The sequence below is a fragment of the Takifugu rubripes genome, chromosome 9, assembly GCF_901000725.2.
Source record: "Takifugu rubripes chromosome 9, fTakRub1.2, whole genome shotgun sequence".
Taxonomy (NCBI): domain Eukaryota; kingdom Metazoa; phylum Chordata; class Actinopteri; order Tetraodontiformes; family Tetraodontidae; genus Takifugu; species Takifugu rubripes.
The window spans coordinates 5458220-5485106 of record NC_042293.1 but is presented as its reverse complement, the minus strand read 5'-3'; the positions used below and the strand labels follow the sequence as shown (position 1 = coordinate 5485106).

Genomic DNA, 26887 nt, shown 5'->3' with positions numbered 1-26887 from the left:
GCTTATTACCAGAGAAAGAATGTAAGCATGGATCTTAACAGGTGGATAAGAGATAGAGCAGGATTGCTCTGGTGTTACATCTAACATGAAAGTCCTGAAGCAACATCAACAGATGTTTTCAATGTAAATCATTGCAATGATGATGATGATGGAGATGACAACAACAGAGTTTACAACAGCACATGAGTTAGAGATGATGGTGACAGATATGAAGATTTGCTTTCATTCAATCCGGCTTTATTTAGAAAGTGTCACCCAGGTACTCCCACAGAGATAAATATCAGCAAAAGAGTATTTCACAAAAAGCTGCACTTTCTCACCACATGCATCGGGGGAGGAGGGGAAGGTCAGAGGTCAGGCAGGGGGAAAAATGTAGGAATATGGATGAAGGCAGTTGTTAATGCCGGAAGCCACAGGTAGCAGTGGATTGAACTGGAAGAAGCCTTGAGCAGGACCAGGTTATTTACTCTCCTCTGGTGGTAGACTAAGCCAGAGTTCGTCAACCATTTTAAAAAAAAAATATTTTTGTCTTGTTCTTATCACACTGATGTCTTCGCCTCTCATAAGATGACTTTTCAGTGGTTTAAGAAATGGTTATATGAGACTATATATGAAGCTCATGCGCAGTGTCATATCTGTTGTCTTGTGGATAGAGATATCAGAGAACGTGCAGCATTTAGAACAGCTATAGGAGCTTCAAGATCCCAGCCTTGTAATTAAGAACTTGAACTCATAGGAGGAAGAGGGGTGGAGAATATGGAGGTTCAAAAACAATACACTCATACACTCATACACTACATTTTTGATGAAAAAATACAGGTGACGTTTTGATTACAAGGTTGATCTGTTTATTCAGAAGTAACAAGCAAATTAGAAAAATAACAGAGGCCACATATGTAAAATGCAACATTCTGCAGTAATGCAGAAGTGTGTCATGCCGTTACAACCAAAGTACTCTAGTGTGATATTTTGATATTTTCATTTGATATGAAAATAAACTGAACAATAGAAATTCAATTACATATGAAGTTGTCTTGCTGCGTCTAAACCCGAAACCGACTCAGCTGAAGATCTCATGTGTACTGTGCATTACAAAGGCAGTTTACTGGCAAGCGGTATCTTTTTTTTTAGGGTTAGACTGGAGTTAATCTGCTGGGATGACAGCAGGCTGTGCCACTGAGCAACTGGCCGCCGTGGATTGGACAGCATGTCAGCCCAGTGCCTCAGCTGGTTCCCAGCAGCATCACAGCCCAAGAAGATCTTCCCAATGGCATCATTCCGTGTCACGGCATCATGGTCCCAGACGGAAATCACCAGGTTTACTCTCTGTGGACAAGCAGAGGAACTTTCAAATATCCAGAATGTATCAAATCTGTATCTTTAGTGAGGCTGACCTGAATTTGATCAAAGGACACATCAAAGACAAAGGACTCATTGTAATAAGGATTCAGAGTCTTCTTTTTAATACATGTCTTCTTTTTCTTCCACTTCCTCTTGTCCAAAGCCAACTGCACTTTTACATAAGGATCTATAATAGAGAAATAAAGGAGAAGAGTTGGTCACCAGTGTTGTATGATGTCACATGCTTAATAGCTACTGTTTGGCTGAGTGATTTAATTATGCGGATTTTAGATTACAGCAAAAAGTTTATTTTCATACATAAACAAAGTACTATGAATTTTAGACAAAGAGCTGTACTACATTTAAAGTTCAGTCAGTTTTCAAATTTTCTGGTATCCGAGGTCTGTGGGGCCAAATGACCCCAAGAGATGTGTTGTTATGAGAGGTGGGATCTGCTTATGATTGGTTGGATTAATGTACAAATACACTGATATCAGGGTACAGTTATTATTGTGATAAATCATCATTTTCCTATTACTATGATTATACATTACATTCTTATATATATTATTTTACTCTGTTGCCCTTCTAGTAACGGTACACCTTTTCACCTGTTTTGCTTACCACCTTTGTATTTTATATTGGATTTGTATTGTATTTGTATTAGGAGTCAATACTTTACAAAAATCCATAAGGATATCTTCCAGAAATACCAGCCTCACCAGAGCTTCCTCCAACATCCATGCTTTTCAGGTTTCGGGCCTCTAGGATCACCACTGTCAGTTTGCCAGCAGAGGGAACGTAACGCATTGAGAAGCAAATTTCACCCAGGTTCTCTTCCTGCATGACAGAGACACCTGCTGTCTGTGGGTCATGACTGGCAGGTGCAACACTAGATACAGACCAAAGCCTCTTATTTCAGCTGACCTGAGATGCTGGCTGCAATTCCTCAACATGTATGTCAGAAAAAAATTGTGTGTGTAAAAACCTCAAATTTGGCAGGCTCAGCAAGGTCCCGCCACTCCTCAATCACATGGTTCCAGTCAACATTGCAGAGCTGCAGCCGGAGTTCGCCGATGATGTTGTGTTTATGGAATCTGTTGAAGTCAAAAACCTGCATCACTGCAGTTGAATTCAGGAGAGTGGACTTAGAAATCTGTAAAAGAATGTTTGGACCATGTCAGCAAAAATCTTCATTTCCTTGAGTTACAATCATGAGCGGGAACAAGCTTAAAGTGTCAAACGATATCAAAATATTGGTTCAAGTTTGGCAGAAAGAGATAAATATAAAACAAATGTCAACATTTAAACATTTTAATACTTGTAGAATGACTACCAAAACTACAATTAGAACTACTAATATTTATACAATTACAACTACTACTCCAAGTAATGATAATGTTTATACTACTACAACTAAAATTAATAATGCTATACTTATAAGAATACTATGATGACCAATACAACTACTAATATTACTAATACAGCTATTAATTTTGACAATAATTATCCTCGAAAACACCTTCAGGTTGATCAAATCAATTTCTACCAGCTGACAAAGTTGATGGAGGTAAACTTCCCACTAAAGGACTTTGGGTGAGTTTTTATCTCATTTGTAATTAACTTACACTGGACTGGACTAGTCAACAATCTTACAAATATTGTGTAACTGGATTCTTGTTTACTCTACTCTGGGCTCTGTTATCTGAGCTTTTGCACATTTATGCTTGAGATAAGCCAGCTATATTGTGCTGGATGAACAAAAATCCAGATTAAAGAATGAGGGGTAACAATCCTTCTGAGAGGCTGCTCCAAATCTTTGGAAAAGCTTATGTCCACAAAGAAATACCTAAAGAACTGAAATACTATAGTTTTTACTGAAACCCTATGATTATGAAGACATTGTCACTATCACTCCTGTCTTGTATTTGTCCTCTTTTAGTCCTTTTTGTAAATTATATTGTGTCATTGTGTTATTAATTCTTGAGGTTTTTTGTAAATGTGGCGTATACAATAGGTTGAAGTAGCGGTTAGAAATGACTCTATTCCAATGATAATGCTATGAGAAGAGTCACAGCTTCCACAACTGGTTCGAAGATCAGATGACATGCTTGGATTTTTTCTTTTTAAATCAAATTTTTACCTGGAAAATGAAATGTTCATTGAAGATGGGCTGCAGTGTGTGTCGGAAAACTTTTGTTTCACATGTTTTAGTTTTGTCAGGCAGGATGTAAACTTTGACGTAAGGATCAGAGCTTCCTCCCAGGTCCATAGCCTTTAGACCATCTGCTTTTTTGATCCCCACTATGAGCTTGAAGGCAAACAAAGAATAGTTGTTGGTGAGTATGGTGAGAGGGCAGCAGTTTCATCTATGAACAAAACATGGTTAACTTTAGTCCATCTTCCATCTGAAACTCACAGTAGATCTAGCTAACAAATAAAAAGGTATCCTATAACAAAAAATAATAAATACATAATAAATTTTATAATAAATAATATAATAAATAAAGTTATACTGTATATTCCTCTCTAATTCACCAATCAATGTAATTTTTCATTTTAGTTTTTTACCTTTTCTTTTAAAATAAATAATTTAAATAAATGAGAGTGTTCAATTCACCTCAGATTGAACTGTTTTATACTCTAGAGAGTACAGCAGCTTCCCTCTTTTCTCCTGGTTGGTTGAGCCGTAGTCCGCATCCATCACATCTGACTGAACCTATCAAAGTGCAGCAATCATGTCATTTGAGATTCTTCACAGAAACTGACACCTGACAGGATGTTTAGACCAACGTTGCTGTCTGAATGTGTTTGAACTAAAGCCCTTAAGGTTGAACAGACACTCATCTGGCCTGTTATAAGAAACTGGTAGATGTTTGTCTGACATAGAGGAAGGAGAGAAGAAGACTTTAGACACCTATAGAGGAACATCTCCCAGCCAGTGGTTCAGATATGTGGATGACACCTGATGAAGATTCAAAAAGTAGAATTTGGAGGCTTTACAACCCACATCAACACCTTGGACCACTTAACCAACTTTGCCTGTGAGGATGTGAAGGATAATTGCTTAAGGCACTATACATTGCTTCCCATTTCAATCCAGAAATAGGACAGAAGAGGACAACGTGCAGCTAGTGAAGAAAGCACTAAGGCAGAAAGGTTTTTCTACCTACAATGCAGTGGTCAAGGATTCACCTGATGAGCAAGTTGTTTCTATGGACCTTGGACAAGCAGATGACCATTAACAAGAGCTTTTCCCGAAACAAACTGAGATTCAACCCTTTGATCTAGCAGTTTGATTCACAAGCCACTAGTACTTGTGTTTTCTGGGTGTACAGTAGATGTATAAAGTACATTTTTTGTGCTTACTTGTCTCTGAATTTAAGTACCTTTTGTTACTCATTCCACTATATATATATATATATGCTGTTATTTCCTACATATACATTTAGCTGGACAGTTAGCGAACCTTGCTAATGCAATCAAAAAGATGGCTTGCTTCGTCCAAGTCAGGGGAGAGCCCCTGCCATAATTACCTTGTGGACTTGTTCGTGAGCAAGGGAGGGAGGGTGAGATTAATGGGCGAATTGGTGCAGAAATGCGGTGACTGTGTTGTCTGTCAAGTTAATGAAGGCAAAGCTTTCAATTTATCACTCAATCTATGTTCCTACCCTCACCTAAAAAACACGATCCAGGATACAAGTGGCCAAAACTAGTTTTTTTTACACAGGGTGGCGGGGCGCTACCTGACATGGGGTGAAGACCACTGCCACCCTGGAGGAGCTTGGAGTAGAGTCGCTGCTCCTCCACATTGAGAGGAGTCAGCTGAGGTGGCTTGGGCATCCGTACCAGATGCCTCTGGACGTCTCCCTCGGGAGGTGTTCCAGACATGTACTACCAGGAATCCCTGCTCAGACTGCTGTCCCTGCAACGTAGCACCATATTCAGCTAGAGAACATAGGTGGATGTATGAATAAATAGTCAAGGTTTAGGCCCTTAGGGGAGTCCAGCTGAGTTTTTACACTTTATACTGGAAACGTGCCAAAACTGAAGAAGCCTCTCGAACAAGCTTTTTTTCAGTGGTCCAGTTGACTCTTCACAAAACTTTAAAAGGTTACTAAGTAGTTACTAAGTAGTGTGTGCTGTCCTGGGGAAATGGACCAATCAGAAAACACCCACATATGCTAATTGTGTGTGAGGCTGCACAGAAATTTCACATAACTGTGAGGTCTTCAACTTATCAGGTTAAAAGCTGCTTTCAACCAACTACTATATTTTCACGACCATAAGGCGCACCGTATTAAAAAGTGCAATCTCATCAACCGGATTATAGGGCATGGGCTTGGTAAAACATACCGGCACGCTATCTTAAAACATGCATACTAGCATGTATTTAGCAATATACTCATGTTATTTTTGATCAATCCTCATCCACAAATCTATCAAAGTCCTCATCTTCTCTATCCGAAATGAACAAAATAAATCCGAAATGGCTTTTGCGAAAGCCGAAAAGCCAAGAAGCATTTACAGATTTCAGAACTCGGTGCACACATACGGTAAGGCGCACCGCATTATAAGGCGCCCCGTCCATTTTGGAGAAAATTCAAGACATTTAAGTGCACCCTATAGTTGCGAAAATACAGTAAATAATCAAATATAACCAGTTAGTTTACAATGTTCAATACGAGAGGGTGCTGTTGCTCACCAAAGCTGCTGCTGATTTTCCATCCATGTCTATCAGCTTGACCTTATCGTCTTTCTTCTGACGCTGTTTTTTTTTTCTTCTGCAGCCACATTTGATGCAAATGCACAAACAGCAAATAAGAATCAACAGGCCACCAACAGCAAAAATGCTGTAAATTACCCATCGTGGTACTGTGGGAGAGGACAACATTACATGATGTAGCACATTCCCAAAACAAACAGCCAACTGTCGGTCTGCCTGTCCATGATTCCAACAGGCCATGACTTACAGGGGATCTTGTCCAGCACATCATTGATGAAGGCAGAGGCAGCGGCAGCGGCTGCCTCGGCTGGGTCAAGAGTGGTGTTTGTAGAGGTGAAAGTAGTTGTAGTAGGTTCGATGGTCCATGGCAGGGGGGAGGTGGATGGAGCACTGGATCGTGATGAAGAATCTGGTGACCAGTGAGTAGAGGGCATAATGCAAGCTCTGTATGTTGAAGACAAAGGGTATTAAATAGATTTAGAAACAGACAGACAGACATACAGACAGACAGACAGACAGACAGACAGACAGACAGACAGACAGACAGACAGACAGACAGACAGACGAATAAGTAAAATGAAATATTGAAACAGCTATTGAAACAACTATTGCTAGCTTTCCCAGTCACAGATATTGATTTTAAACTTTAAAGCTTAGTTTCAGGATGTTGGAAAATTAACTGTAACCAAATTTCATTGCAATGTTGGTGATTTTTCAGTGGCATTCTAATTCTAATTCTTTCAAACAGTTAGTGTGTCTAACGCTAAAAAACAAATAAAAAACCAAAAGCAGTCTGATCCAGCCAGTCAAAAAGTGAGTGACGTGTAAAGTCAACAACACGACAGTTAAAACCTGTACGACTCCACCATGAACAAACAGTAGCACATATACACAACATCTCAGCCCTTTTTGTTTCGGATAAATGCAAGAATGAATTAGCAGAAGCAACAACAGAGGAACAAAAAAACAGGATTTAAAAAGACTGCAAAAAAAGTCTTTTCTGAAGTGGGACAGTTAAAATCTAACAGGACAACATTCTGATATATGATCAAGAAAGAAAAAAGACATCAAAATCTTAACAAAAGTATTGTCGACTCATATAAAGATATCAACAGTTTATTACAGAACTGAAGATTTGCCTGTTTCTTTGTTTCTAAAGCAACTTAAACATATGTTATTCCATATATTAGATTTTATCTTATAAATTAGAAAAGGACTACAAATTTTAAAGAAAGAAATGACTAGAACTTTACTCACTACCACTGACTTTTCCAGAAATGTGACCGCTCAGAAATGAGGTGAGTCATGTTTAAGACTGAGTGAAAAGTAAGGAGATGGCATCGCTGGAACAGTCTGATTGCAGAGGAAATATCTCCTCCCTCTATTTCCAAGCAGGAAAACACACAGAAGTTTTCATCCAAACATGGGCGTTTCTCATTGTGAGAATGCTGAAAGACAAAAGTAAACATAAAACGCCAAATGTAACCATCATAGAATGGGAGGGGACATACAGTATAACTTTGGAATGCATAACATTTTTGCATTTTGACGAGAAAAAACAAACTGTACAGTTTTTTCATTGTGTAAATTTGGAAATATCAGGCGCAGTATCAGGTGTTTTTTTTGTTGTTTTGTTTTAGGTCCCTTTTGGAGGTGCCCTGAAGTGCACCACCATCCTGTGAGTTTCGCATGACTTCAGGTGTGTATGGTCCAGTGTGATACTTGGCTTGTTAACATTTCTCCAGTAAAATTTCTTCAGGCTGCAAAACTTGATTTGAAAATTAACGCTTATGTCTTTCCTCTTTCTAAATAAACCAGGTGTATTCCAGATATCACCAAATATTTAATCTGCCTTTCTACACCACTGCGTATAGGACCATACTACATTTTTGACATTGGGCTTTTCATAAAAAACGGTACCTGAATGTCTGTCGCACCAGCGTTACCCAAGTGTCTCTCGCATCTCGTACGTAAAGTACGATTTACCTATTGTGCAGACAAGCTGCTCGCTCTCCCTCGTCGTCACTGTCACTGATTTCGAGAGGCTGACAAGAATGCCGTATGCATTTGTTCAGGGCTCATACGCCTGGGCGGGGGTTGTGGAGCATGTGTACTGCCTAGTTTCACTCTAAGGTGTGAATAGGGTGTATACAAGCCAGAGCAAATCGGTTTCCCATCGCATTATCTGCGTGTTTTTGTCGGTGTGACGCGTTTACGAGCACTTCAGTTGTCCATTGAACAATTCGTTTATTGGAGTGTCATATAAACGTTGAATGAAAACTAAATTTCGAAACAAAATTTTCGAGTCCAAATAAAAATTTACATTAGTTTCTATTATTAATGCGGGCTGTGGAAGGTCAGTGCATTCGAGACTGGATTGAGAAGCGTAGGGTTTTCAACTCAACCCCCAGTGCAGAGAAAACACGGAAGGAGTTCTGGTAGTACGGGAAAGTAAGTGTCAGCACACCTTCACCGCAAATGTACCCTTGAGCAGGGTACCAAACCCACAAATGCTCACATAGGGCCCTGCGATGAATTGGTGACTCATCCAGTGGTGGACCTGCCTTCTTTAAATTGTATTCAAAATTTTAGAAAGCAAAGAAAGTAGATCAGGACAGACTTGATTGAAATGTAAATTTCATTAATTGTTTTAAAACACATTTGAAATCTATTTTCAAATGCGTGAAATATAGAAAAATAGGATACATCTGACAAATTAGAATGGAAGGAGAAATTTGTAAAGGAATGTATTACATAAAATTTCAAATGCTCTGAAATATATTTTTGAAAATCTGGATTTAATACAGTCACCAAACAACGCTTTAAATATGCATCAAAACGTCCTTATGCCCACTTATCCACAATCCTAAATGCTTCCATGGCAGTAATCAAATCATCTTTGATCAGAAAAGTCCTGAAAACTTTTAATATTTGCTAACAAGGAAAGTAGCAATGTCAAATTAAATTAAGTATGAAGGAGTGGCCAAGAGGCTCTTTTCAGAAACATAAAAAGTGAGGTACATTTACTGTTTTTACAAACCAAATAATTTTTCCTTTTATTGAGAACATATAAATTACATTGTGAATGTGAACCAGAGGGAGGAAACACAGGAGATCAAATCGAGCTGAATGGATACTTTGACAGCTTCCAGATTCTTCACCCATTTACACTGAAGTTGCAGCAGGGATGTGACTATCAGAAGTTGATGGCTTTTCCAAAGGAGGCAGCAAGATTTGCTTCTCTGAAGGCTTCTGACACTGTCTAGATGAGGAAAAAGGTTTTTACAATGGCTGTGAGTTAACTGCATTGTTCTTTCATTAATACTAAATACAGTGGAAACCTCTACTTACGAACGTCTCTACATGCGAAATTTTCAGGTTACGAAACGTCTCAACGGGAAAATATTTCCTCATTAGGAAAGAAATTTCAGGATAAGAAAGGCAAAAATACGCTACCGCTGCTACTCGCAGCTTGCGGAGTTTAGCGAACACAAACATGCTTGTAGCTGCTCTGCCATTGGCTATCACCTAGCATCTTCCTGTAATCCCATTGGCTAGGAGGGATGTCAATATGTACAAGTTTGTGTGTATCTAAGCGTCTTCTTCGTCGTCGTCTTCGGGATTTATTGTGGGTGTTTGTATGTTTGTCCATTAGATGGCGGTGTTACCACAAGTGTTAACATTCGTTGCTAGTAATGACGGCTAACGTAAGATTAGCCTGTAATAAAGTTCATTTTGTTCCTGGAGAAGCCTTGCACTGAATTCCTACATTTATTGTGCGGTAATCTAATTGTAACATGTATTTGTTACATGTTTTGATGCATTTTTATGATTTATAAAAAAAAATTATGTGCGAATTTTTGGGGGCTTGGAACGGATTAGGGCATTTACATGGAAAACACGTCTCTACTTACGGAATTTTAAGGTTACGAAACAATTTCCGGAACCAATTAATTTCGTAAGTAGAGGTTCCACTGTATATTCTATGCACAAAATAGGTATGATCAGACTGTGAGTGTGTGTGTTTGTGCGGGACACACAGGATGAGCATGGCAGACTCTGGCAACATCCTCACAGGAGGCTCCATACTCCATGGCCAGAGCAGCTTCATTGATTATCTCTCCTGCCCCCTGGAGGAGAAAAGAGAAACATGTTTAACAAGTTCTTAAAGTCACTCAAAGTTTGAGTGTTTGCTTGAGTCACTTTGTGAAAAAGTTAAAAGTGTCACAGGCTAAAAGTTATTTTATCTTATAATTGGCACCACCTTCATCGTAAAGTCCTCAGGCACAGAATTTGCATCAATAATTTTCAGGAAATGCTTCGAAAAAAAGTTCTGATTTCTGCACAATACAATGTGGCAAAAAGTGCCATACAAAATTCACTCAATTTCCCTGCTGATGTGTGCGATGTTAAACTTACAGATCCAACGATGTGAGCTCCAAGCATCCTGTCTGTCTCCTTGTGGCTGAGGATCTTCACCATGCCATCAGTGTCAGAATTGGTTTTGGCTCGGCTGTTGGCGGCAAAAGGGAACTTGCCAACTCTATAGGGAACTTCCTGTTGACACAGTCACATGACCAAAACCAGGAAATCAGAAAATCAGCCTCAGTCGCTCTGATCTTTTATAGAAACAGATTCATTTGCAGTTCCTGAATATATGGTTTAAATACAAAACAGATGGAACAGGCAAAGATAAATATTTATAATGGATAAGCAGACAGGTTACACTGGGACATGAATGGCCTTATTATAGAAGGAGGACAAATTATTTTGTATAGATATTTTTCTCTTCTCTGTTAAGTTCCTTAGATTCCACTCTTCATTCTAAATGAAAACTTAAGCTCTACTGTCTTCGTCATCACACTAACCTCCTCTTTCAGTTGCTCCTCTGTCTTGCCAACCCAAGCCACCTCAGGATGTGTGTAGATGACTGAAGGAACACAGTTGTAGTCGATATGAACGGCACCACCAGCCATTCCCTCCACACAGATGATGCCTTCATCTTCAGCTTTGTGGGCCAACATTGGACCAGCAACAACGTCCCCGATGGCATAAACACTAAAAAAAAGTAGCAAAGACATTATTCTACCTGTAACATCTTAAAGGCTACATATTATGCTCCTTTTCAGCATGTAAAGTGGTTGCTTGTTGTCTCAATAAAATATTAGTAAGGTGCATTGGTTGTAAAAACTGAAGGATTAAGTCCAGTCAGACTTTAAATGCACCAACTTCACTGCTCTTTCCGCTCTCAACAGCCAGTCTGACTTAAAATTCTAATCGGTTACTGCGAGCACCACCCAGTCTTTGCAGTGCCCACCTCTTCTGCCAGGGGGACGACGTAAGGATGGTAGAAGGGAGGAAATACCCAGCATCATTACCAGTATTCAAATCATCCTCACGTAACAATTATGGGAGGAATTCAGACGTATCACTTTGAGACACATTTTGTTACAAAACATTAAATTTGTTGTTGGAATTGACACTTACGGTGTGGGGCGGCACTCTGGAGGAGCAAATACATATACTAAAGCACTGGAAAAAGTAAGTTTTACATGATATCCCCTTTAGGTTTGGGATATAATGCAAGTACTTTTTCCCCCCCACATAAATCGTAGAAAACCCATGTAGTTAAACCTGTTGAGTTTTCCAATCCGATATATGACAATAGATCTATAAATATAGATAGGGATTTTCATCCCCTCTCAAGGGTTAGGGATGAGGGAGCCGCATCCCACCAGACGAAGTCTCTATAGAGTTGGACAAAGTGGTGAGAAAAAAACGCTCGGGCCTTGGTACTTGGCTACTGCCAGGTTGACTGGTAAAGGTGGGCAGCAAGGGTGTATTTTATACATTTTCTAACTACAGCCTAAGAAATATCATACCATAATACTTCTAAAATCAGGAGTTCTAATGCGATATCCAAATGCACCTTTCATTTATAAATTGTGCACTAGAATGCTTTAGACAATCCTTTGTATCTGACAGAATGACGAAATGTCATTATGAAACAATGTATAGTCATTAAAAAAATTAAGCATTTTGACCTCGCCCCTGGCCTGGTGGGCCCCCAAAGGTGGCGTCTCCTTCGCCTCAGGTCTCGGTGCCCAGCCATGTCTCAGCTTGTTTGTGTGTGTGGGTGTGTGTGTATGCATATGTGTGTGTATGTGTCCTTTTTCTTGATTCTCTTGTTTCTCTTTGTTGTTTTTATCCTTTGTGAGGCACTTTGTGCTACCCAGTGTATGAAAAGTGCCATATAAATAAAGATTGAATTGAATTGCTATTATGTGATGAAAGGAGTTATGCTAGTTTTCTTTTCTTTTACCACTATGCTGCTTTAGTCGTACACATACAACTTGATATTGTGCCAAGAGAAGAAGCTAACACATTTCTGCACCCCATAGCTAAAACTCAAGGTACCTCGGCACTTTAGTCTGGAAGCGGTGATTGACAGGGATTCGGCTGTGGTTGTCCAGCTCAATGCCAAGAGATTCCAAACCAAGATTTTGAGTAAAAGGTCTTCTGCCAATGCAGACCAACAGTACATCGCAGGTTAATGTCTCATTCTTCCCTCCAGCAGCAGCCTCCACTCTGAAAGACAGAGAGAAAGTTTAAAAAAAGAAAACTCACAGATTCAGGTTTCATTGTTACACTCACGCCACATCAATTTTGCCATCTGGACGCTTGGTGGCTCCCAGGACTTTTGTACTGAGCTTGAACTTGAAACCCTGCTTCTGCAGAATGCGCTGGAAGTTTTTGGACATCTCCATATCAATGCCCATTCCACCCACATGGCTCAAGAATTCCACTGCTGTCACTTTGGAACCCAGTCGTTGCCACACGGATCCCTGCAAGAGTGGAAGGTAAAATAAGAAGCAATTACTGAAAAAGTAGTGTAAAGACAAAAACATTAAGCTCTTCAACTTTATCAGATGAAGAATAAACAAAAAAAGAGCTGATAAAAGAGGAAAAGAGAAGAATGGAATCAGCAGATAAAGGCGTAGATGATGATAATGAGACCAGCCAGGCTGTCTGCTTTAGAGACACTTTAGAGACAGAACATTTGAAAAAAAACCAAATGCTGCACAATTATCTACTGTTAGAAATTCTGGTTTGCCCCCTGAGTCCGGTAGTTTGTTATATGATGTAATATGTCAACTGGAAAAGGGCCATACTGCCATGCTGAAAAGATGCACAACGCCACCAAGTGTTAAGGAGGACATCTTCCCATCAGTTACCTAACTTGCACGTAAACTGCAGCAAGGAACAAATTCCAAAAACACTCCAAAGACCAAAAAAGAGCATAGCTCGTTTAAGCTGTGCATGTGAACATCTTGACTAAGGAGAGATGGGAGGCAGAGCTGGAGGCAACACAGACGTTGAGATCATCTTAGGGAGGAACCACGATGGAGAAAATCAAGAATGAGAACATCAGAGGGAAAGTATTTTGACAGATGTTCTCTAAGTAAAGAGATGGTTCAGACATGTCCAGAGGAGAGACCGAGAAAATGTTGGTAGAAGGTGCTGAAGATGGAACTGCCAGAAAGGAGGGCTATTTCTCAGTATTGCAGTGGAAATTCCATTATTGCCAACTGCATTCACTTTTCAAATGTTTGGTCTAAAACACACACCATAATAATATGGAACAGGAACTGTTTTTTATACTCTAGGAGAGATTTAAACATCTGTAACTGAGCTGGCCTAAAATTTTAGTAGAAGCTGGGGAAGCTCTAACATTTTCACCAATGATCTTTCAGTCAAATCTGCTATTTGTGTGGCTGCTGTGAGAGATACTGACCAGTTCTACTCCAATGACACCAGCTCCAATCACAATCATCTCCTCTGGAACCTTTTTTAAAGAAAGAGCCCCTGTAGAAGACACGATTATGTCCTCATCAATCTGTGGATAAAAAATTTTGACATCTTTAACAGGCAAGAAGATATTCACTTTTCTTTCCTTTTGAAGATAAATTTACACCTTTCTACTTTTTCCATAGTTTTATGACTGCATTCTCAAGATTCAACAGAAGACCTTTTGACCTGTTCTGAAACATAACCCACCCAGATGGTTAAACCCTTCCGTGTAGACCCATTGAAGGCTTAACTAAATGGGAAAAGGGATACACTTCTGCAATTGTGATAGAGAAAAAAAAAGAAAAAAAGAAATTCAAGGCCTTGAATTCCATACCTGAATTCCAGGGAAGGGTGTAACTTCAGAGCCAGTGGCAATGAGGATGTTTTTGGAGTTGATAATCTGCTCACTGCCATCAGCTGCAGTGGCTGTCACCTGATTTTTACCAGTCAGCCTCCCAAAACCATTGACATGTGTCACCTAAGGGAACTCATGTTATGGCAGGAACATTTACTCTTTAAATGAAATGGAAAACAGTGAAGGAACCAACTTTGTTCTGTTTAAAGAGATGAGCAATTCCTCCAGTGAGAGCTTTGACTGCACCGCTCTTCTGAGCCATCATCTTCTCCAGGTTCAACGAGATACCTGAAACTAATATAGACGCATCCATGTCTCCATACAATTTACATATAATATAATTTCATAAATACAAACAAAAAAAAACAACCCAAAAATAAAAAAAGTATGCAGTGAAATTTTACCTTTTGGGGGATAATAAACAAAGAATGAAAGTGATTTATAGCTAAAATGATTATCAATCATCAAACAACAGATTCCGGTTGAATATGAATTCATTGTTCAGTTATAAAAAGAGTCCCAGTTGGCAAAAAAAAAATCAGATTTAATGTAGACATTGTTCTACAAATATGACAAAGGAAAAATGTATCTTCTTCTCAGCTGCGCAGGAGCCTGAACCTGAAGACACCATCAGATTGTGAAATGAACAACAGATATCTTCAAAAAAAGACAAGGCTTCTTACTTTCGATTCCTCTGCTTTCGAAGTCCTTTCCATGAGCTAAGTGGTAAAAGTAGGAGTTGTTCAACAGAGCCTGCAGACACCAAATACGAACATTTAAAATGGATGATTTCACATTTTCAGGAAAATGTTCCACTTTTCAAGGACGAGTACATTGATTTTAACACACTTAATGGAAAATCAAAAAGATTGTCAAGCGACACTTTGCCTTCCTTAATGATAAAGTGAATACTGTCACAATCATACAAATGGACATTAGTATTACTACTGTGTTCTTTTATTGTTATACTACATATTTTTTGATTCATATGGTGCTGCTCAGGGTTTCTTCCTGTTAAAGGGAGCATTTTTAAAGAGACTGTACAGGACAAATCACAGCATATTACGGTCAGCATTGTCATAAAATCAGGGACCCCACAATCTTATAATCCATTCTTTTCTCTGTCGACACAAACAAGATAACCTGCGACATGGATATACCCCCAATATACCCTTCTCAAACAGGTGGATGACAGAACATTGGAGGCTCACCTGATGGACTCTAACAGCATATCACCAACAGTTACACTCACTTTTCAACATGTCTAAGACTAAGGTGCTGTGCTGCTGAAGGAGAGTGACACTTGATGACTCTACCCTCCTACTACTACAACCACTTAAAAATCAAAGGCCAGGAGGTGGGGCATTCAGGTATCTTTGAGGTGGACAGGACATTGTCCTTTTCGGTCTGTTCTGAAAACACCTACAAAAAGGCAAAATGGCTATTTTTGTGGAGGAATCTGAGGAGTTTTAATGTGAAGAAAGACACTTTAACAGACATTTTACTGATTACTCATTTAGTCCACACTTAAAACACCTTCATCGTGGTACACCTTTCTTTCTGTCAAAGACAAATAAAAACTGTTATTCATTACAAAACACAAATAAAACAACAGGCACAACACAGCCCTCACCCTCAGATCTCCACACGGGGTCAGATGAAAAGGGCCTCTATGTAGTATGCATGAACCTTCAGATCTATACCACAACTCATTAGTTCAGAAAGAAATTGCCTACCCTTTCAAATTACCCTTCACTAAATGGCTGAACCCATAACAAGGTACTGATGATGGAAAAAAAAAAAAAAAGTTCATGCGTTACCTTTGAGGGGATGCATCCGACATTCAGACAGGTTCCACCAAGCGTGGGATTTTTTTCGACACACACCGTCTAAAGAAGGAAGGATTTATTAAGAATGTCTATATCAGTGTTTTACATGCTGTGACACATTAAGTATCAAGTTTATTTTGGAATTATTTGCACAGTCAATCCTTAATAGTAATAAATGGCCTGTTATTCAGAATCACCTTAGACTTGACCACTCCAAAACATTTTTTTTTAAGAGTCATCTTTAGGGTATTTTTCAGGATGCTGCAGATCTTAGTCCTGGTGGAAGATTCATCCATCTTTCATGGTGACAAATTACCTTGTGGGGGATGTTGGAATGTTTTGTGTGTTTACTGCGCTATAGTGAACATTTGATTTCTATTTGTGTCTCTCCTATAAAGATTAGAGTGATGAAGAAACCAGGCATGTTTGTTTGCTCTTGATTGCCAGCTTTTTATTTGTTCTTTTTGCAGTGCAGAAATTATATGCACTACTAGCATGGCACAGCCAGGTGTTTTTGTGATTAAATCCAAAATTGATTGTGCAAATAACCTTTATGTTGTTTTATACTTTACTTTATATATATATATATATATATATATATATATATATATATATATATATATATATATACACACATATATATATACATATATATATATACACACACACACATATATATATATATATACATATATATATAAATATATATATATCCTACCTTAAAGCCAAGTTGTGCAGCTTTAATGGCAGCAACATAACCACCTGGACCAGAACCAACAACTGTCAGATCTGCATCAACTGCCAAGATGAAATGCATCTATTTTAACAGCAGCTCAGAACATAATTTCTCTCACACTTTAACTTGGTTTATCCAAATCCAGCATTTGGAGGCTGTGTTTTCATTGAAGAAGTTCAGAGCAGCTTCTTCCTTGAGCTCCTCCAGGAGAACCCCCCTATTGGTCCTTGGCCTGGTTTGGGGTATCACCTATGGAGATTTTTTGGAGGCATCCTGACCTCAAATATCTAAATTGTCTCTTCTTGACCTAAAGAACTATTCACTCTTGAATGTCAAGCTCCTCACTCTCTATATCTACCCACCTACACTTTAGGAGAACTCATTTAAGCCCTTTACATTTATGATGGTATTCATTATGCCATGGCTCATGACCACAGGTTAGGGGAAGGCTGTAAACTGACTAGTGATTTTAGACCTTTGCCTAACAGCTCAGTTTGTCTTTAATACAACAAACTGGTACAGCATGCAAAAACGTCACCAATATAAGTGTCAATCAATTAGATTAATATGACCAGCCCAAACATATTTAATTTTTATAAAGGGGTTTATAATATTCAAACCCCCACTGGTTCTTTTGGACGCCAAAACTGTAATTTATTGCTCATCCAAACTCAATGAGGATACTCATCAAATTTTTAGACAAAAATAGAAAATATAATTCAATGAGCTCGAGAAGTATTACAATTACAACTATTTGCAGATTAGACATTTCAAGTAAAGATAAGTCATCTTACTTGCCGCTTTGTCCGCATAGGTTCTGATGGACAGAGCTGCAGCTCCATTAAGTTTGCAGGGGAAGTTGTGGCTCCGCTGTGAGACAAATCAAACAAAAACCATGAAAATATAGGTACTATATGGTATTTACACACCTTCGTGGGTGGATTTTGTGTATGAAGACTGTGAACACAGGACTCCACAACATTTAACGTGTATGTTTAAGAGCAACACAGTCAAAAAAATAAGAGTATTTTACCAGGTTTAACGTCTTACTATCTTTCGCTACTATATGGAGAAAAAAACCCAAAACAAAATAACATGTTATTAAAATTCTGTGTGTTGACTCATGGGGACACTGACGCGTCTCATTCAAGGCTGCAAACAACAAACTACCGTAATATGATTTTTTGACACACATTTGAATTGTTCGTTCGAATTCTTTGCAGTCAACGAAACAAGATTTATACCGGTGAGTTTACATTTAACTCTGTTAACGCTATTGTGCTGTGACATCATTTAAAAATATATTTTTCTTTCAACAATGACGTAATCTGACCGTGGAATTAAAATGTCTCTCTGGGACAGACAAGCCCGGATCGGGCCGCAGAGGAGACAATGTCCGTATTAACAGAAGCAAAACTGAACTACACATGAGGCGAATACGGGATATGGAAAAGAAATTGCTAGTACCGTTGCCAGGGAGCGGTATAAATGGGTCCAGCTCTGCATTTTATATGTATCCCTTCACTGGTAGTGTAAAGTAGTCAACCTAGCTAGCCAAGGACTCCTGCCACTAAGCATGCGCAACAATCGCGACACACGCTATCCGTCGCATGAGAATTGCGTCATGAAGAGCAAAATTATTAATCTAATTTATAATTCATTTTGTCTGCCACTTTCGTGTGTTAGAATGTATTTATATTGTATATATGGTTCTTTATTTGTGTAATTGCTTAATTAAAAGTAAGGATGCTCAGAACCTTTTTTTAATCTGACATGAGTGTTCAACTACAATGGAGTATTAGGGCCACATTAAGATTTTTTTTATTATTTACGAGATTAAAGTAATTAGTGACTAGAATAAAGTCATTATTTACGAAATTAAATTAATTAGTAACGAGACAATTGGAAAAGTGTTTGGGGAAAACCTAATCTGATTAGGAGACACAGCGTCGATCCACCCAGGAAGGTGCCGCTCTTATTTCTAGGAACTTGGGCAATTTTATTCGACCCAAAATAGCATGACAAACTAGGGTTTGTCATATATATATATATATATATAAAAAAAAACCAAAAAAACTCTTCCTTGCCCTCCTAGGCAGTGCCTCCTTCCTTCAGACTCAGGTCCTCTACCAGAGGCCTGGGTTCTGCGCAGGATCTTAGCTATTCCTAGGACTGCGCTCTTCTGTGGTTCCTGGTATCTGTTGGAGCCATCTACTCAAGTTGGGTGTTACTGCCCCTAGTGTCCCGATCGCCACTAGGGTTACTCCCGTAGTGACACTCTATCAGTACCATGTTCTCTGCCATGTATGCCTTGTTCTAGTAGCCAATTTGACATCAGGTAGCCCTGGTTCCCTGACGCGGACCTTGTTGACCCGGGCAACGTCCAAGCCTCTATCAGTTAATGTTCTGCTCATATGGTTTACACGTAAGGAGCCTTTCCTAAGGGCTCGCCTGGATTCGAACCGACAACCTTCCGTACCAAAGTCAGTGGCGTAAACCACTGGCCTATCCAGTCACTATAGATAGATAGATAGATAGATAGATAGATAGATAGATAGATAGATAGATAGATAGATAGATAGATAGATAGATAGATAGATAGATAGATAGATAGATAGATAGATAGATAGATAGATAGATAGATAGATAGATAGATAGATAGATAGATAGATAGATAGATAGATAGATAGAAGAGGGTTTTTTTCAGTCAAAAAAAAAAAATCTCTTCCTTGCCCTCCTTCCTCCTGCCTCCTTCCTTCAGACTCGGGTCCTCTACCAGAGGCCTGGGAGTCTGAGGGTTCTGCGTAGGATCTTAGCTGTTCCTAGGACTGCGCTCTTCTGGACAGAGATATTTGATGTGGTTCCTGGTATCTGTTGGAGCCATCTACTCAGGTTGTTTGTTACTGCCCCTAGTGTCCCAATCACTACTGGGACCACTTCATGCCCCACATTCTCTTCATCTCCTCCTTCAGCCCTTGGTACTTCTCCAGCTTCTCGTGTTCCTTCCTCCTGATGTTGCTATCATTCGCGATTGCTACATCTATGATTGCTACCACTATGTCAAGCTGGTTGGCCACCCCCATCTTGTCAGTCTGGATCAGGAAGTCCCACAGGATCTTGGCATGCTTGTTCTCCAGCAGTTTCGGGGTTGTCTCCCACCTGGACCCTGGGACCTCCAGTCCATACTCAGTACAGATGTTCCTGTACACTATGCCAGCCACCTGGTAATGCCGCTCCACGTATGCCTTGCCTCCCTCTTGTCTGGTATGGTAGACCCTGGCCTCTATTGCTCTGGTGCTCAGGGCCTGTACTTGTGCAGCCAAGAGTAGTGCATCTGTGCTGTCTTTCAGTCCGGCCTTTGTCAGCCACTGGTATGTTTTCTCGATATCAGCCATTACATATATATATATATATATATATATATATATACAGTATATATATATATATAGTCTGTGTTCCACGATTAAAAGGTCACCAAGCACAGAGCAAGGGAGCGGTCAATCACCATAATATTATTAAAATTAATACCAAAGCAAAAATAGAAGACACTAACAGCACAATTAAATGTGGACTGTTAAATATTAGATATCTTTGTGTAAATTTAAATGAAGACTTCAAGTAAACAAATGCCAATTTCAAAATGTATTTAGCAAATAGAATCAATTCAAGATACAAATATACAGAGCTCTGGGCCAGTTCATAACCCTACCAACAACAGAGTCAATTGTCAGGGCATGAAGTCTGACAACCTAACTATCCCTTGGCTCAGTCTTTTATAGAAAGACATATGTAAATTATTGATGCTAATTCAGTCCAATCCAGTCCTTCTTCTTGGATGACCTCATCTTCTTCTTCCAGCCTCCTTTGGTGTTGGTGTGGTCCTTCTTCTCCATTATCTTCCCAGATAGCCAGGTCAGAGGTCTTTATCAACACCAGTAAACTATGCTGTCACATTTTACGATGGGGGTCTACCACTTTCCGTCTGACTGTCTCCTCCTGGCTCCAATCGTCCAAACAACATTCATGTCAAGGAAGGGTCAACTGACTTGCTTACGCTTATTCCTACTAAAGATTATATACTATCCCTAACTTCTAAACTAACTGTAACAGAAAACAAAGACATATAGTATAACACATGCTAACAAGATAAAAGATGCTAACAAGATAAAAGAATTCTCTTCATAGTGCACGACCTGATAGCTGATCATCACATTGAGGAGGAGGAGTATGTTACCTTAAATGAATTTATTCCTCCTACCCAGGGGATTTGGCAGCAATCTATCACTCCAAGATATTAATTAATCCTAGACCAAAACATAGCTCCACTTCATTTGAAAGCCTGACTCTTGGCATCACCCATCTGAACTGGAGGACAGAAAAGCCACTTTTGTTTGTAGTCATATATCGGCCCCATGATGAGCCACATTCAGAGTTCTTGTCTGAGTTCTCTGACTTCTTATCTGACTTAGTCCTCAGAACAGATAAAGTCATCATTATTGGAGACTTTAAAATCCATATAGAAGTTGTAAATGACAGCTTTATAAATGGCTTCATTCCATTACTTGAATCAGTTGGTTTCCTTCAACAGATAAATCAACCAACTCATAGCTTCAACCACACCCTTGATCTAGTTCTGATTTACGGCGTTGAGGTAGAACATGTGTCAGTGTTCCCTCAGAACCCACTCCTGTCAGATCATTCTTTGATGACTTTTACATTTATGATTAAGGATTCTTCTATGTTCAGAACACAGTCTTACTATAGCAGACGTCTTTCAGATAATGCTGCAGCTAAAGTTAAGGATGCGATCCCTGTGCTAATCCCAGGACCACCGTGTGTTTCTCCAGGGATTAATCATTATATTTTTAGCCCCGCCGAGGTTTACTCTGTTGCTGAAGGTGCAGCAGCCTCAGTAATAATCACACTTGTTTCTGTTGTTCCCCATGAAAAAGAAAATAGTAAATCAGAAGGTGTAGTTTATAAAAAAAGGCCCTCTGTAAGGCTAGAACAGCTTGCTTTTCTTCTTTAATTGAAGAAAACCAGAATAACCCCAGATTTCTTTTCAGCACTGTGGCCAAATTAACCAAGAGTCACAGTGTTTTAGAGCCACATATTCCTTCTTCCTTTAGTGGTGAAGACTTCATGAGCTTCTTCACTGATAAAGATCAAGTTATCAGAGAAGAGGTTAATTAGGCCATCACCAGATGTGTCGTCTGTGGGAACATACTGGGTCTCAAACGAGCCCTTAAACTTCTTCACCACTATATATTTTTCTGAGGTGTCTTTCCCTAATTCAGAAATCCAAGTCCACCACATGTCTTTTAGATCCCATCCCAACACACCTGTTGAAGGATATTTTACCAATTATAGGAAGCTCTATTATTTACCAGATCAATTGTTCTTTAGTGACAGGTTATGTACCCTGCTCCTACAAGGTGGCAGTAATTCAACCGTTACTTAACAAACCATCACTGATCCTGATTTGTTAGAAATTATAAGCTGATATCCAACCTTTCTTTTATCTATAAAATTCTTGAGAAAGTGGTGGTGACTCAGTTACCAGAGCACCTGCAGAGGATTTTTCAGTCAGGATTTAGAGCCCACCACAGAACAGAGACAGCACTTATTAAAGTTACTAATGATCTTATAGCGTCAGATCATGGACTAGTTTCTATGCTGGTTCTGCTGGACCTCACTGCTGACTTTGATACAGTTGATCACAGCATCCTGTTTCAGAGGCTGGAACCTGTGATTGGGATTAAAGGGTGCTGGTGAGTGTGGCCGTATCCTGCTCTACGCCTGACACACCTTGGAACACTCCTCTTGCTTCACAAGTCTATTTGCCTCTCGTTCTTGGTAGAATTCAGTGCTGACGACAGTTTTATTGACCTCAATATGGCCAAGCAGGCAAACATCCCCGTGGAGGCCCTGTCCGAGCTAAAGACCATCCTGGGTTTAGATGGCAATGTCCTGGCCAAAGCAACCCACCCTTGTCATATCAGGTAATCACTGGGAGACGATCCAGTTTTTTCTTATCCACTCTTCTTCCTTCCCAGGAGTCCTCAGTGCCGCCTGGCTTGCCCGCCACAACCCACAGTTTGACTGGTCGGCCAGGACGCTCACAAGCTGGAGCTTGAGCTGTCATTCAAACTGCCTGCGCTCAGCTCTCTCCTCTTTACTGAGCAGTTTGGAGCAGGTATCTTCTTTGTACAGTCTATTATCTTATACAGTCTACTATATCATATTTTTTGTGTGTGTTTCTGTGCTCTGTGCCTCTCCTCTCCTCTCCTCTCCTCTCCTCTCCCCCTCCTTCTCCTTTTCCTCTCCCTCTCCTCTCCTTTCCTTTCCTCTCCTCTTTCCCCTCCTCCTTCTCCTTCTCCTCTACCTCCCCTTCACTCTACTTCTCCTCTCCTCTACCCCTCTCCTCTCCTCTCCTCTCCTCTCCTACCTATCCTATCCTCTACCTATTTACTATACAGCGGAGGCCTCGATGACATCACCTCCAAGAATAAGTACCCTTTACCCCTTCACAACTCTGCTTTTGGTCCATTCCATCGAGGCCGGATCTTCTCCAAACACGGCCTGCGGAATGCTTACAATCTGATCCGGATCCGTCAGGGCGATTAGTGGAAAACCACTTTCAACACCCCCCTAGGACACTATGAGTACTTAGTCATGCCTTTTGGTCTGACCAACGCACCTGCAGTATTCCAGGTGTTGGTTAACGACATTCTTCGGGACACGCTAAATCAGTTTGTCTTTGTGTATATTGACGATATCCTCATCTTCTCCGAGATGAGGGAGGAGCACGTTCTGCATGTCCGCCTGATTCTCCACCATCTTCTCAAGAACAAGCTCTTCATCAAGGCAGAGAAGTGCGAGTTCCACTCAATTACGCATCCTTCCTTGAGTTTGTGGTGAAGCAGGGACAGTTCTCACTGGACCCCGCAAAGGTGAGTGCAGTAGCGGAGTGGCCAACTCCTTCCACCCGGAAGCAACTCCAGTGATTCTTGGGTTTAGCTAATTTCTATTGCCGCTTTATTCGGGACTATACTAAGGTGCTAGCTCCTCTTACTAACCTAACCTCCACATTAGGGGCTTTCCAGTGGTCTGGGGAGGCAGAGGTGGTATTTTGTCAGCTGAAGTCCCTGTTTACCTCCACTCCCATTCTGCATCACCTGGATCCCAGCCATCAGTTTGCGATTGAGGTGGATGCGTCCGACTTAGCGGTCGGGGTGGTTCTCTCTCAGCGCCATCCAGTTGACCAGAAGCTCCATCCCCGTGCCTTCTTCAGTCGGCAGCTCTCCCCAGCAAAGAACTACAACGTAGGAAATAAGGAGTTGCTTGCAGTTGTTCTGGCATTGCAGAAATGGAGACACTGGCTGGAGGGTTTGGCCCAACCATTCCTGATCTGGATGGATAAGAACCTGTCCTATCTTAGAAACATCAAGAGACTGAACTCCCAACAAGCAGGGTGGGCACTCTTCTTGGGTCGCTTCAGGTTCTCCCTCACTTACCGTCCAGGCTCTCGCAACGCCAAGCCAGACGCTCTACCCCGCCTGTTTTTGCCCGATCCCTCCCACTCTGAGCCTAGCTCTATTCTGTCGCCATCCTGCATGGTGGGACCTGCCTCATGCAGTGGGGGCATTCCTCCAGACTTACCTGCCACCCTGGGCTCTCTCAGACTCTGCACTTCATTAGGCAATGTTTCTGGTGGCCTTCCATGGTTCGAGATGCAGTGGAAAATCCTCCCACCGAACTCCTGCTGGCCTTCTGAATCTGCTAGACAGCCCTCTGCGCCCCTGGTCACACATCGCAGTGGACTTTGTCACCGGTCTTCCCCATCGGACGGGAATAATGCCATCCTCACTGTGGTTGATCATTTTTCCAAGGCTGCCCACTTCATTCCTCTCACAAAGGTCCCTTTCACTGCAGAGACTGTGGATCTCCTGGTCTGAAATGTTTTCCGTCTCCATGGTTTCCCTAAAGATATTGTGTCAGACCAAGGACCCCAATTCACATCCCAAGTCTGGAGAGCTTTCTGTGCTGCACTGGGAGCCTCGGTGAGCCTCTCATCTGGGTATCATCCGCAGTACAATGGTCAAGCGGAGAGGACCAACCAGAGTTTGGAGAGTGCCCTCAAGTTGCCTGAAATCCTGCTTCCTGGAGTTTGTTTCTACCCTGGGTGGAGTATGCCCATAGCTTGCTGGTCTCTGCTGCCACTGGATTGTTGCCCTTCATGGCTTCCCTGGGATACCAACCACCATTGTTTGAATTCCAGGAGGATGAAGTGGCCATGCCCTCTGCCCGGGCCAACCTATGTCATTGCAGAAGTGTGTGGAGGTAGGTCCATTCTTCCCTTCTGCGGGCTTCCCAACAGACTCAGAGGAAGGCCAACCGCCACCGTGTTCCAACCCCTGCCTATCAACTGGGCCAGAACTCTACCCAGCCGGCCATCAGCAGGAGGGTCCCCCTACATGAGCCTGGTCCTGCTCAAGGTTTCTTCCTGTTAAAGGGGAGTTTTGCCTTGCCACTGATGCTTGTCTGGGGTTAGGCCCTGGGATTCTGGAAAGCGCCTTGAAACAATTTTGATTGTAAAAGACGCTATATAAATAAAGATTGATTGATTGATTGATTGATTGAGAAGGTCTTGGCCTCTACAAGATCTTTCACTACAGGTGGACTCCCGGAAACTGGCTCCCCGTTTCATGGGACCATTTGTTATCGACCACATTGTCAACCCCTCCTCAGTTTACCTTATGTTGCCTCCTTCACTTAGGATTTATCCCACATTCATGTATTTCGGATTAAGCCGGCCTCTGAGTCGGACCTGGTCCCTCCGGCCGAGCTCCCACCTCCCCCCCATGTTATTGATGGTGGCCCTACTTACACGGTCCAACACATTCTGGATATCTGTTGGTGGGGACGTGGCCTCCAGTTCTTGGTCAATTAGGAGGGAAACAGTCCTAGGCAATGGTCTTGGGTTCATTAGCGCCACATCCTGGTTAGCAGCATCCTGCGTGACTTTTACGGGATCATCTCCAGAAGCCTGGGAAGGAGAAGGAGAAGGAGAGGAGAAGGAGAGGGAGGGGAGAGGAGAGGTAGAAGGAGAGAGAGGGGGAGAAGGAGAAGGAGAGGGGAGGAGAGGAGAGGAGAGGGGAGGAGAGGAGATCACCAGCGTCTGATCGTTTCATCAGCTTTGTGGTAAACGTGGGTCCATGGTAGCTTCTCGTGTTCCGTCCCGTCAAGTAACTTTCCCCGTTTTTCTCATGTCTCGTCCTAGGTCACCACGCGCCCCTCATTCGGCGGAACGGTCTGCACTCCGCACCTTTTCACTACCAGAGTTAATTAAAATCTTGTTTTCACACCGTCAGCTCTTGTTGTCTGCTTACGGGTCCTGCTTGAATCGCACTCTAACAGCTGTATTCTGGACCAGCTGTATAGACTTTGACAACGTGTTTGGGCAGCCCCATAAAACTGAATTACAATAATTACAAGAAGTTAATGTGTAGACTAATCTTTTTGCGTCACTTTGGGAAAGGAATGTTAAGCTCGAGAGGACTGGCGGTCAAGTGTGGCGGAACCCCAAAGAAGGCAGACAGACACGGGAATTAAAAGTAAACTCAGACGGTTTAATGAAGCAAAAAATCAGGAGGGAAGAAACTAAATGAGAGAGGCCGAGACAAACTATAGGTGCGTGATGCGGCAGACGAACCAAGTTCGAGATCCAGGGGCGAGAGTCCGTGGGGGAGCCCTTCGGAGTCCAAGTGTCCAGAGGCCAGGAGAAATCCGTCCGAGGAAGGGGAAGAGGTCAGAGGAAGAGGGGCTAGGAAGGTTGCAGAGGAGCCGGGGGAGACGCTGGGAGTCGCAGGGAGTCGCTGGAAGACGCAGGGAGACGCAGGGAGTCGCTGGGGAGCCTGAAGAGATGCTGGGTCGACGGGAAGTGTTGCCAAAAACATCAGTAAGATCAAGCACTGGCCTGAGTGCATAGGGGCCTTTTATGGGTGCAGAGTCGTTTGGGTGGATTGGGTGCAGCTGAAGGAGAGGGC

The 26887-nt window shown here is 41.3% G+C and overlaps 2 protein-coding genes and 2 long non-coding RNA genes across 5 annotated transcripts; 1 reads left to right on the top strand and 3 right to left on the bottom strand.

Moving 5' to 3' along the window:
• Positions 1-825: 825 nt before the first annotated feature.
• On the bottom strand, positions 826-8155 carry syt8 (synaptotagmin VIII). 2 transcript variants are annotated; one of them, XM_003967276.3, is made up of 10 exons: positions 7988-8155; positions 7325-7515; positions 6315-6511; positions 6047-6216; positions 3962-4060; positions 3485-3652; positions 2330-2497; positions 2064-2181; positions 1395-1528; positions 826-1326 (listed from the first exon to the last, which is right to left on the bottom strand). In XM_003967276.3, exons 3-10 carry the CDS (start codon positions 6499-6501, stop codon positions 1090-1092), a joined length of 1281 nt encoding a protein of 426 aa, XP_003967325.1. In that variant the 5' UTR covers positions 6502-6511; positions 7325-7515; positions 7988-8155; the 3' UTR covers positions 826-1089. The 2 variants fall into 2 exon arrangements, with proteins under 2 accessions (XP_003967325.1, XP_011605431.1); XM_011607129.2 differs by lacking the exons at positions 7325-7515; positions 7988-8155 and having other exon boundaries at positions 6047-6125; positions 6206-6216; positions 6315-6475.
• Positions 8156-8846: 691 nt separating this feature from the next.
• On the bottom strand, positions 8847-18442 carry dld (deltaD). Its single transcript, XM_011607132.2, has 14 exons — positions 18306-18442; positions 17633-17708; positions 16821-16900; positions 16094-16162; positions 14957-15026; positions 14467-14567; positions 14253-14396; positions 13863-13964; positions 12722-12912; positions 12485-12655; positions 10936-11125; positions 10487-10624; positions 10108-10197; positions 8847-9329 (listed from the first exon to the last, which is right to left on the bottom strand). Exons 1-14 carry the CDS (start codon positions 18342-18344, stop codon positions 9264-9266), a joined length of 1527 nt encoding a protein of 508 aa, XP_011605434.1. The 5' UTR covers positions 18345-18442; the 3' UTR covers positions 8847-9263.
• LOC115251008 (uncharacterized) lies at positions 15718-16087 on the bottom strand. The gene is made up of 2 exons (XR_003889553.1): positions 15907-16087; positions 15718-15833 (listed from the first exon to the last, which is right to left on the bottom strand). It is a non-coding gene; the product is annotated as an uncharacterized lncRNA (long non-coding RNA).
• Positions 17900-26470, top strand: LOC115251007 (uncharacterized). The gene is made up of 5 exons (XR_003889552.1): positions 17900-18084; positions 22895-23034; positions 23318-23552; positions 23634-23791; positions 26122-26470. It is a non-coding gene; the product is annotated as an uncharacterized lncRNA (long non-coding RNA).
• The last annotated feature ends 417 nt before the right edge of the window (positions 26471-26887 follow it).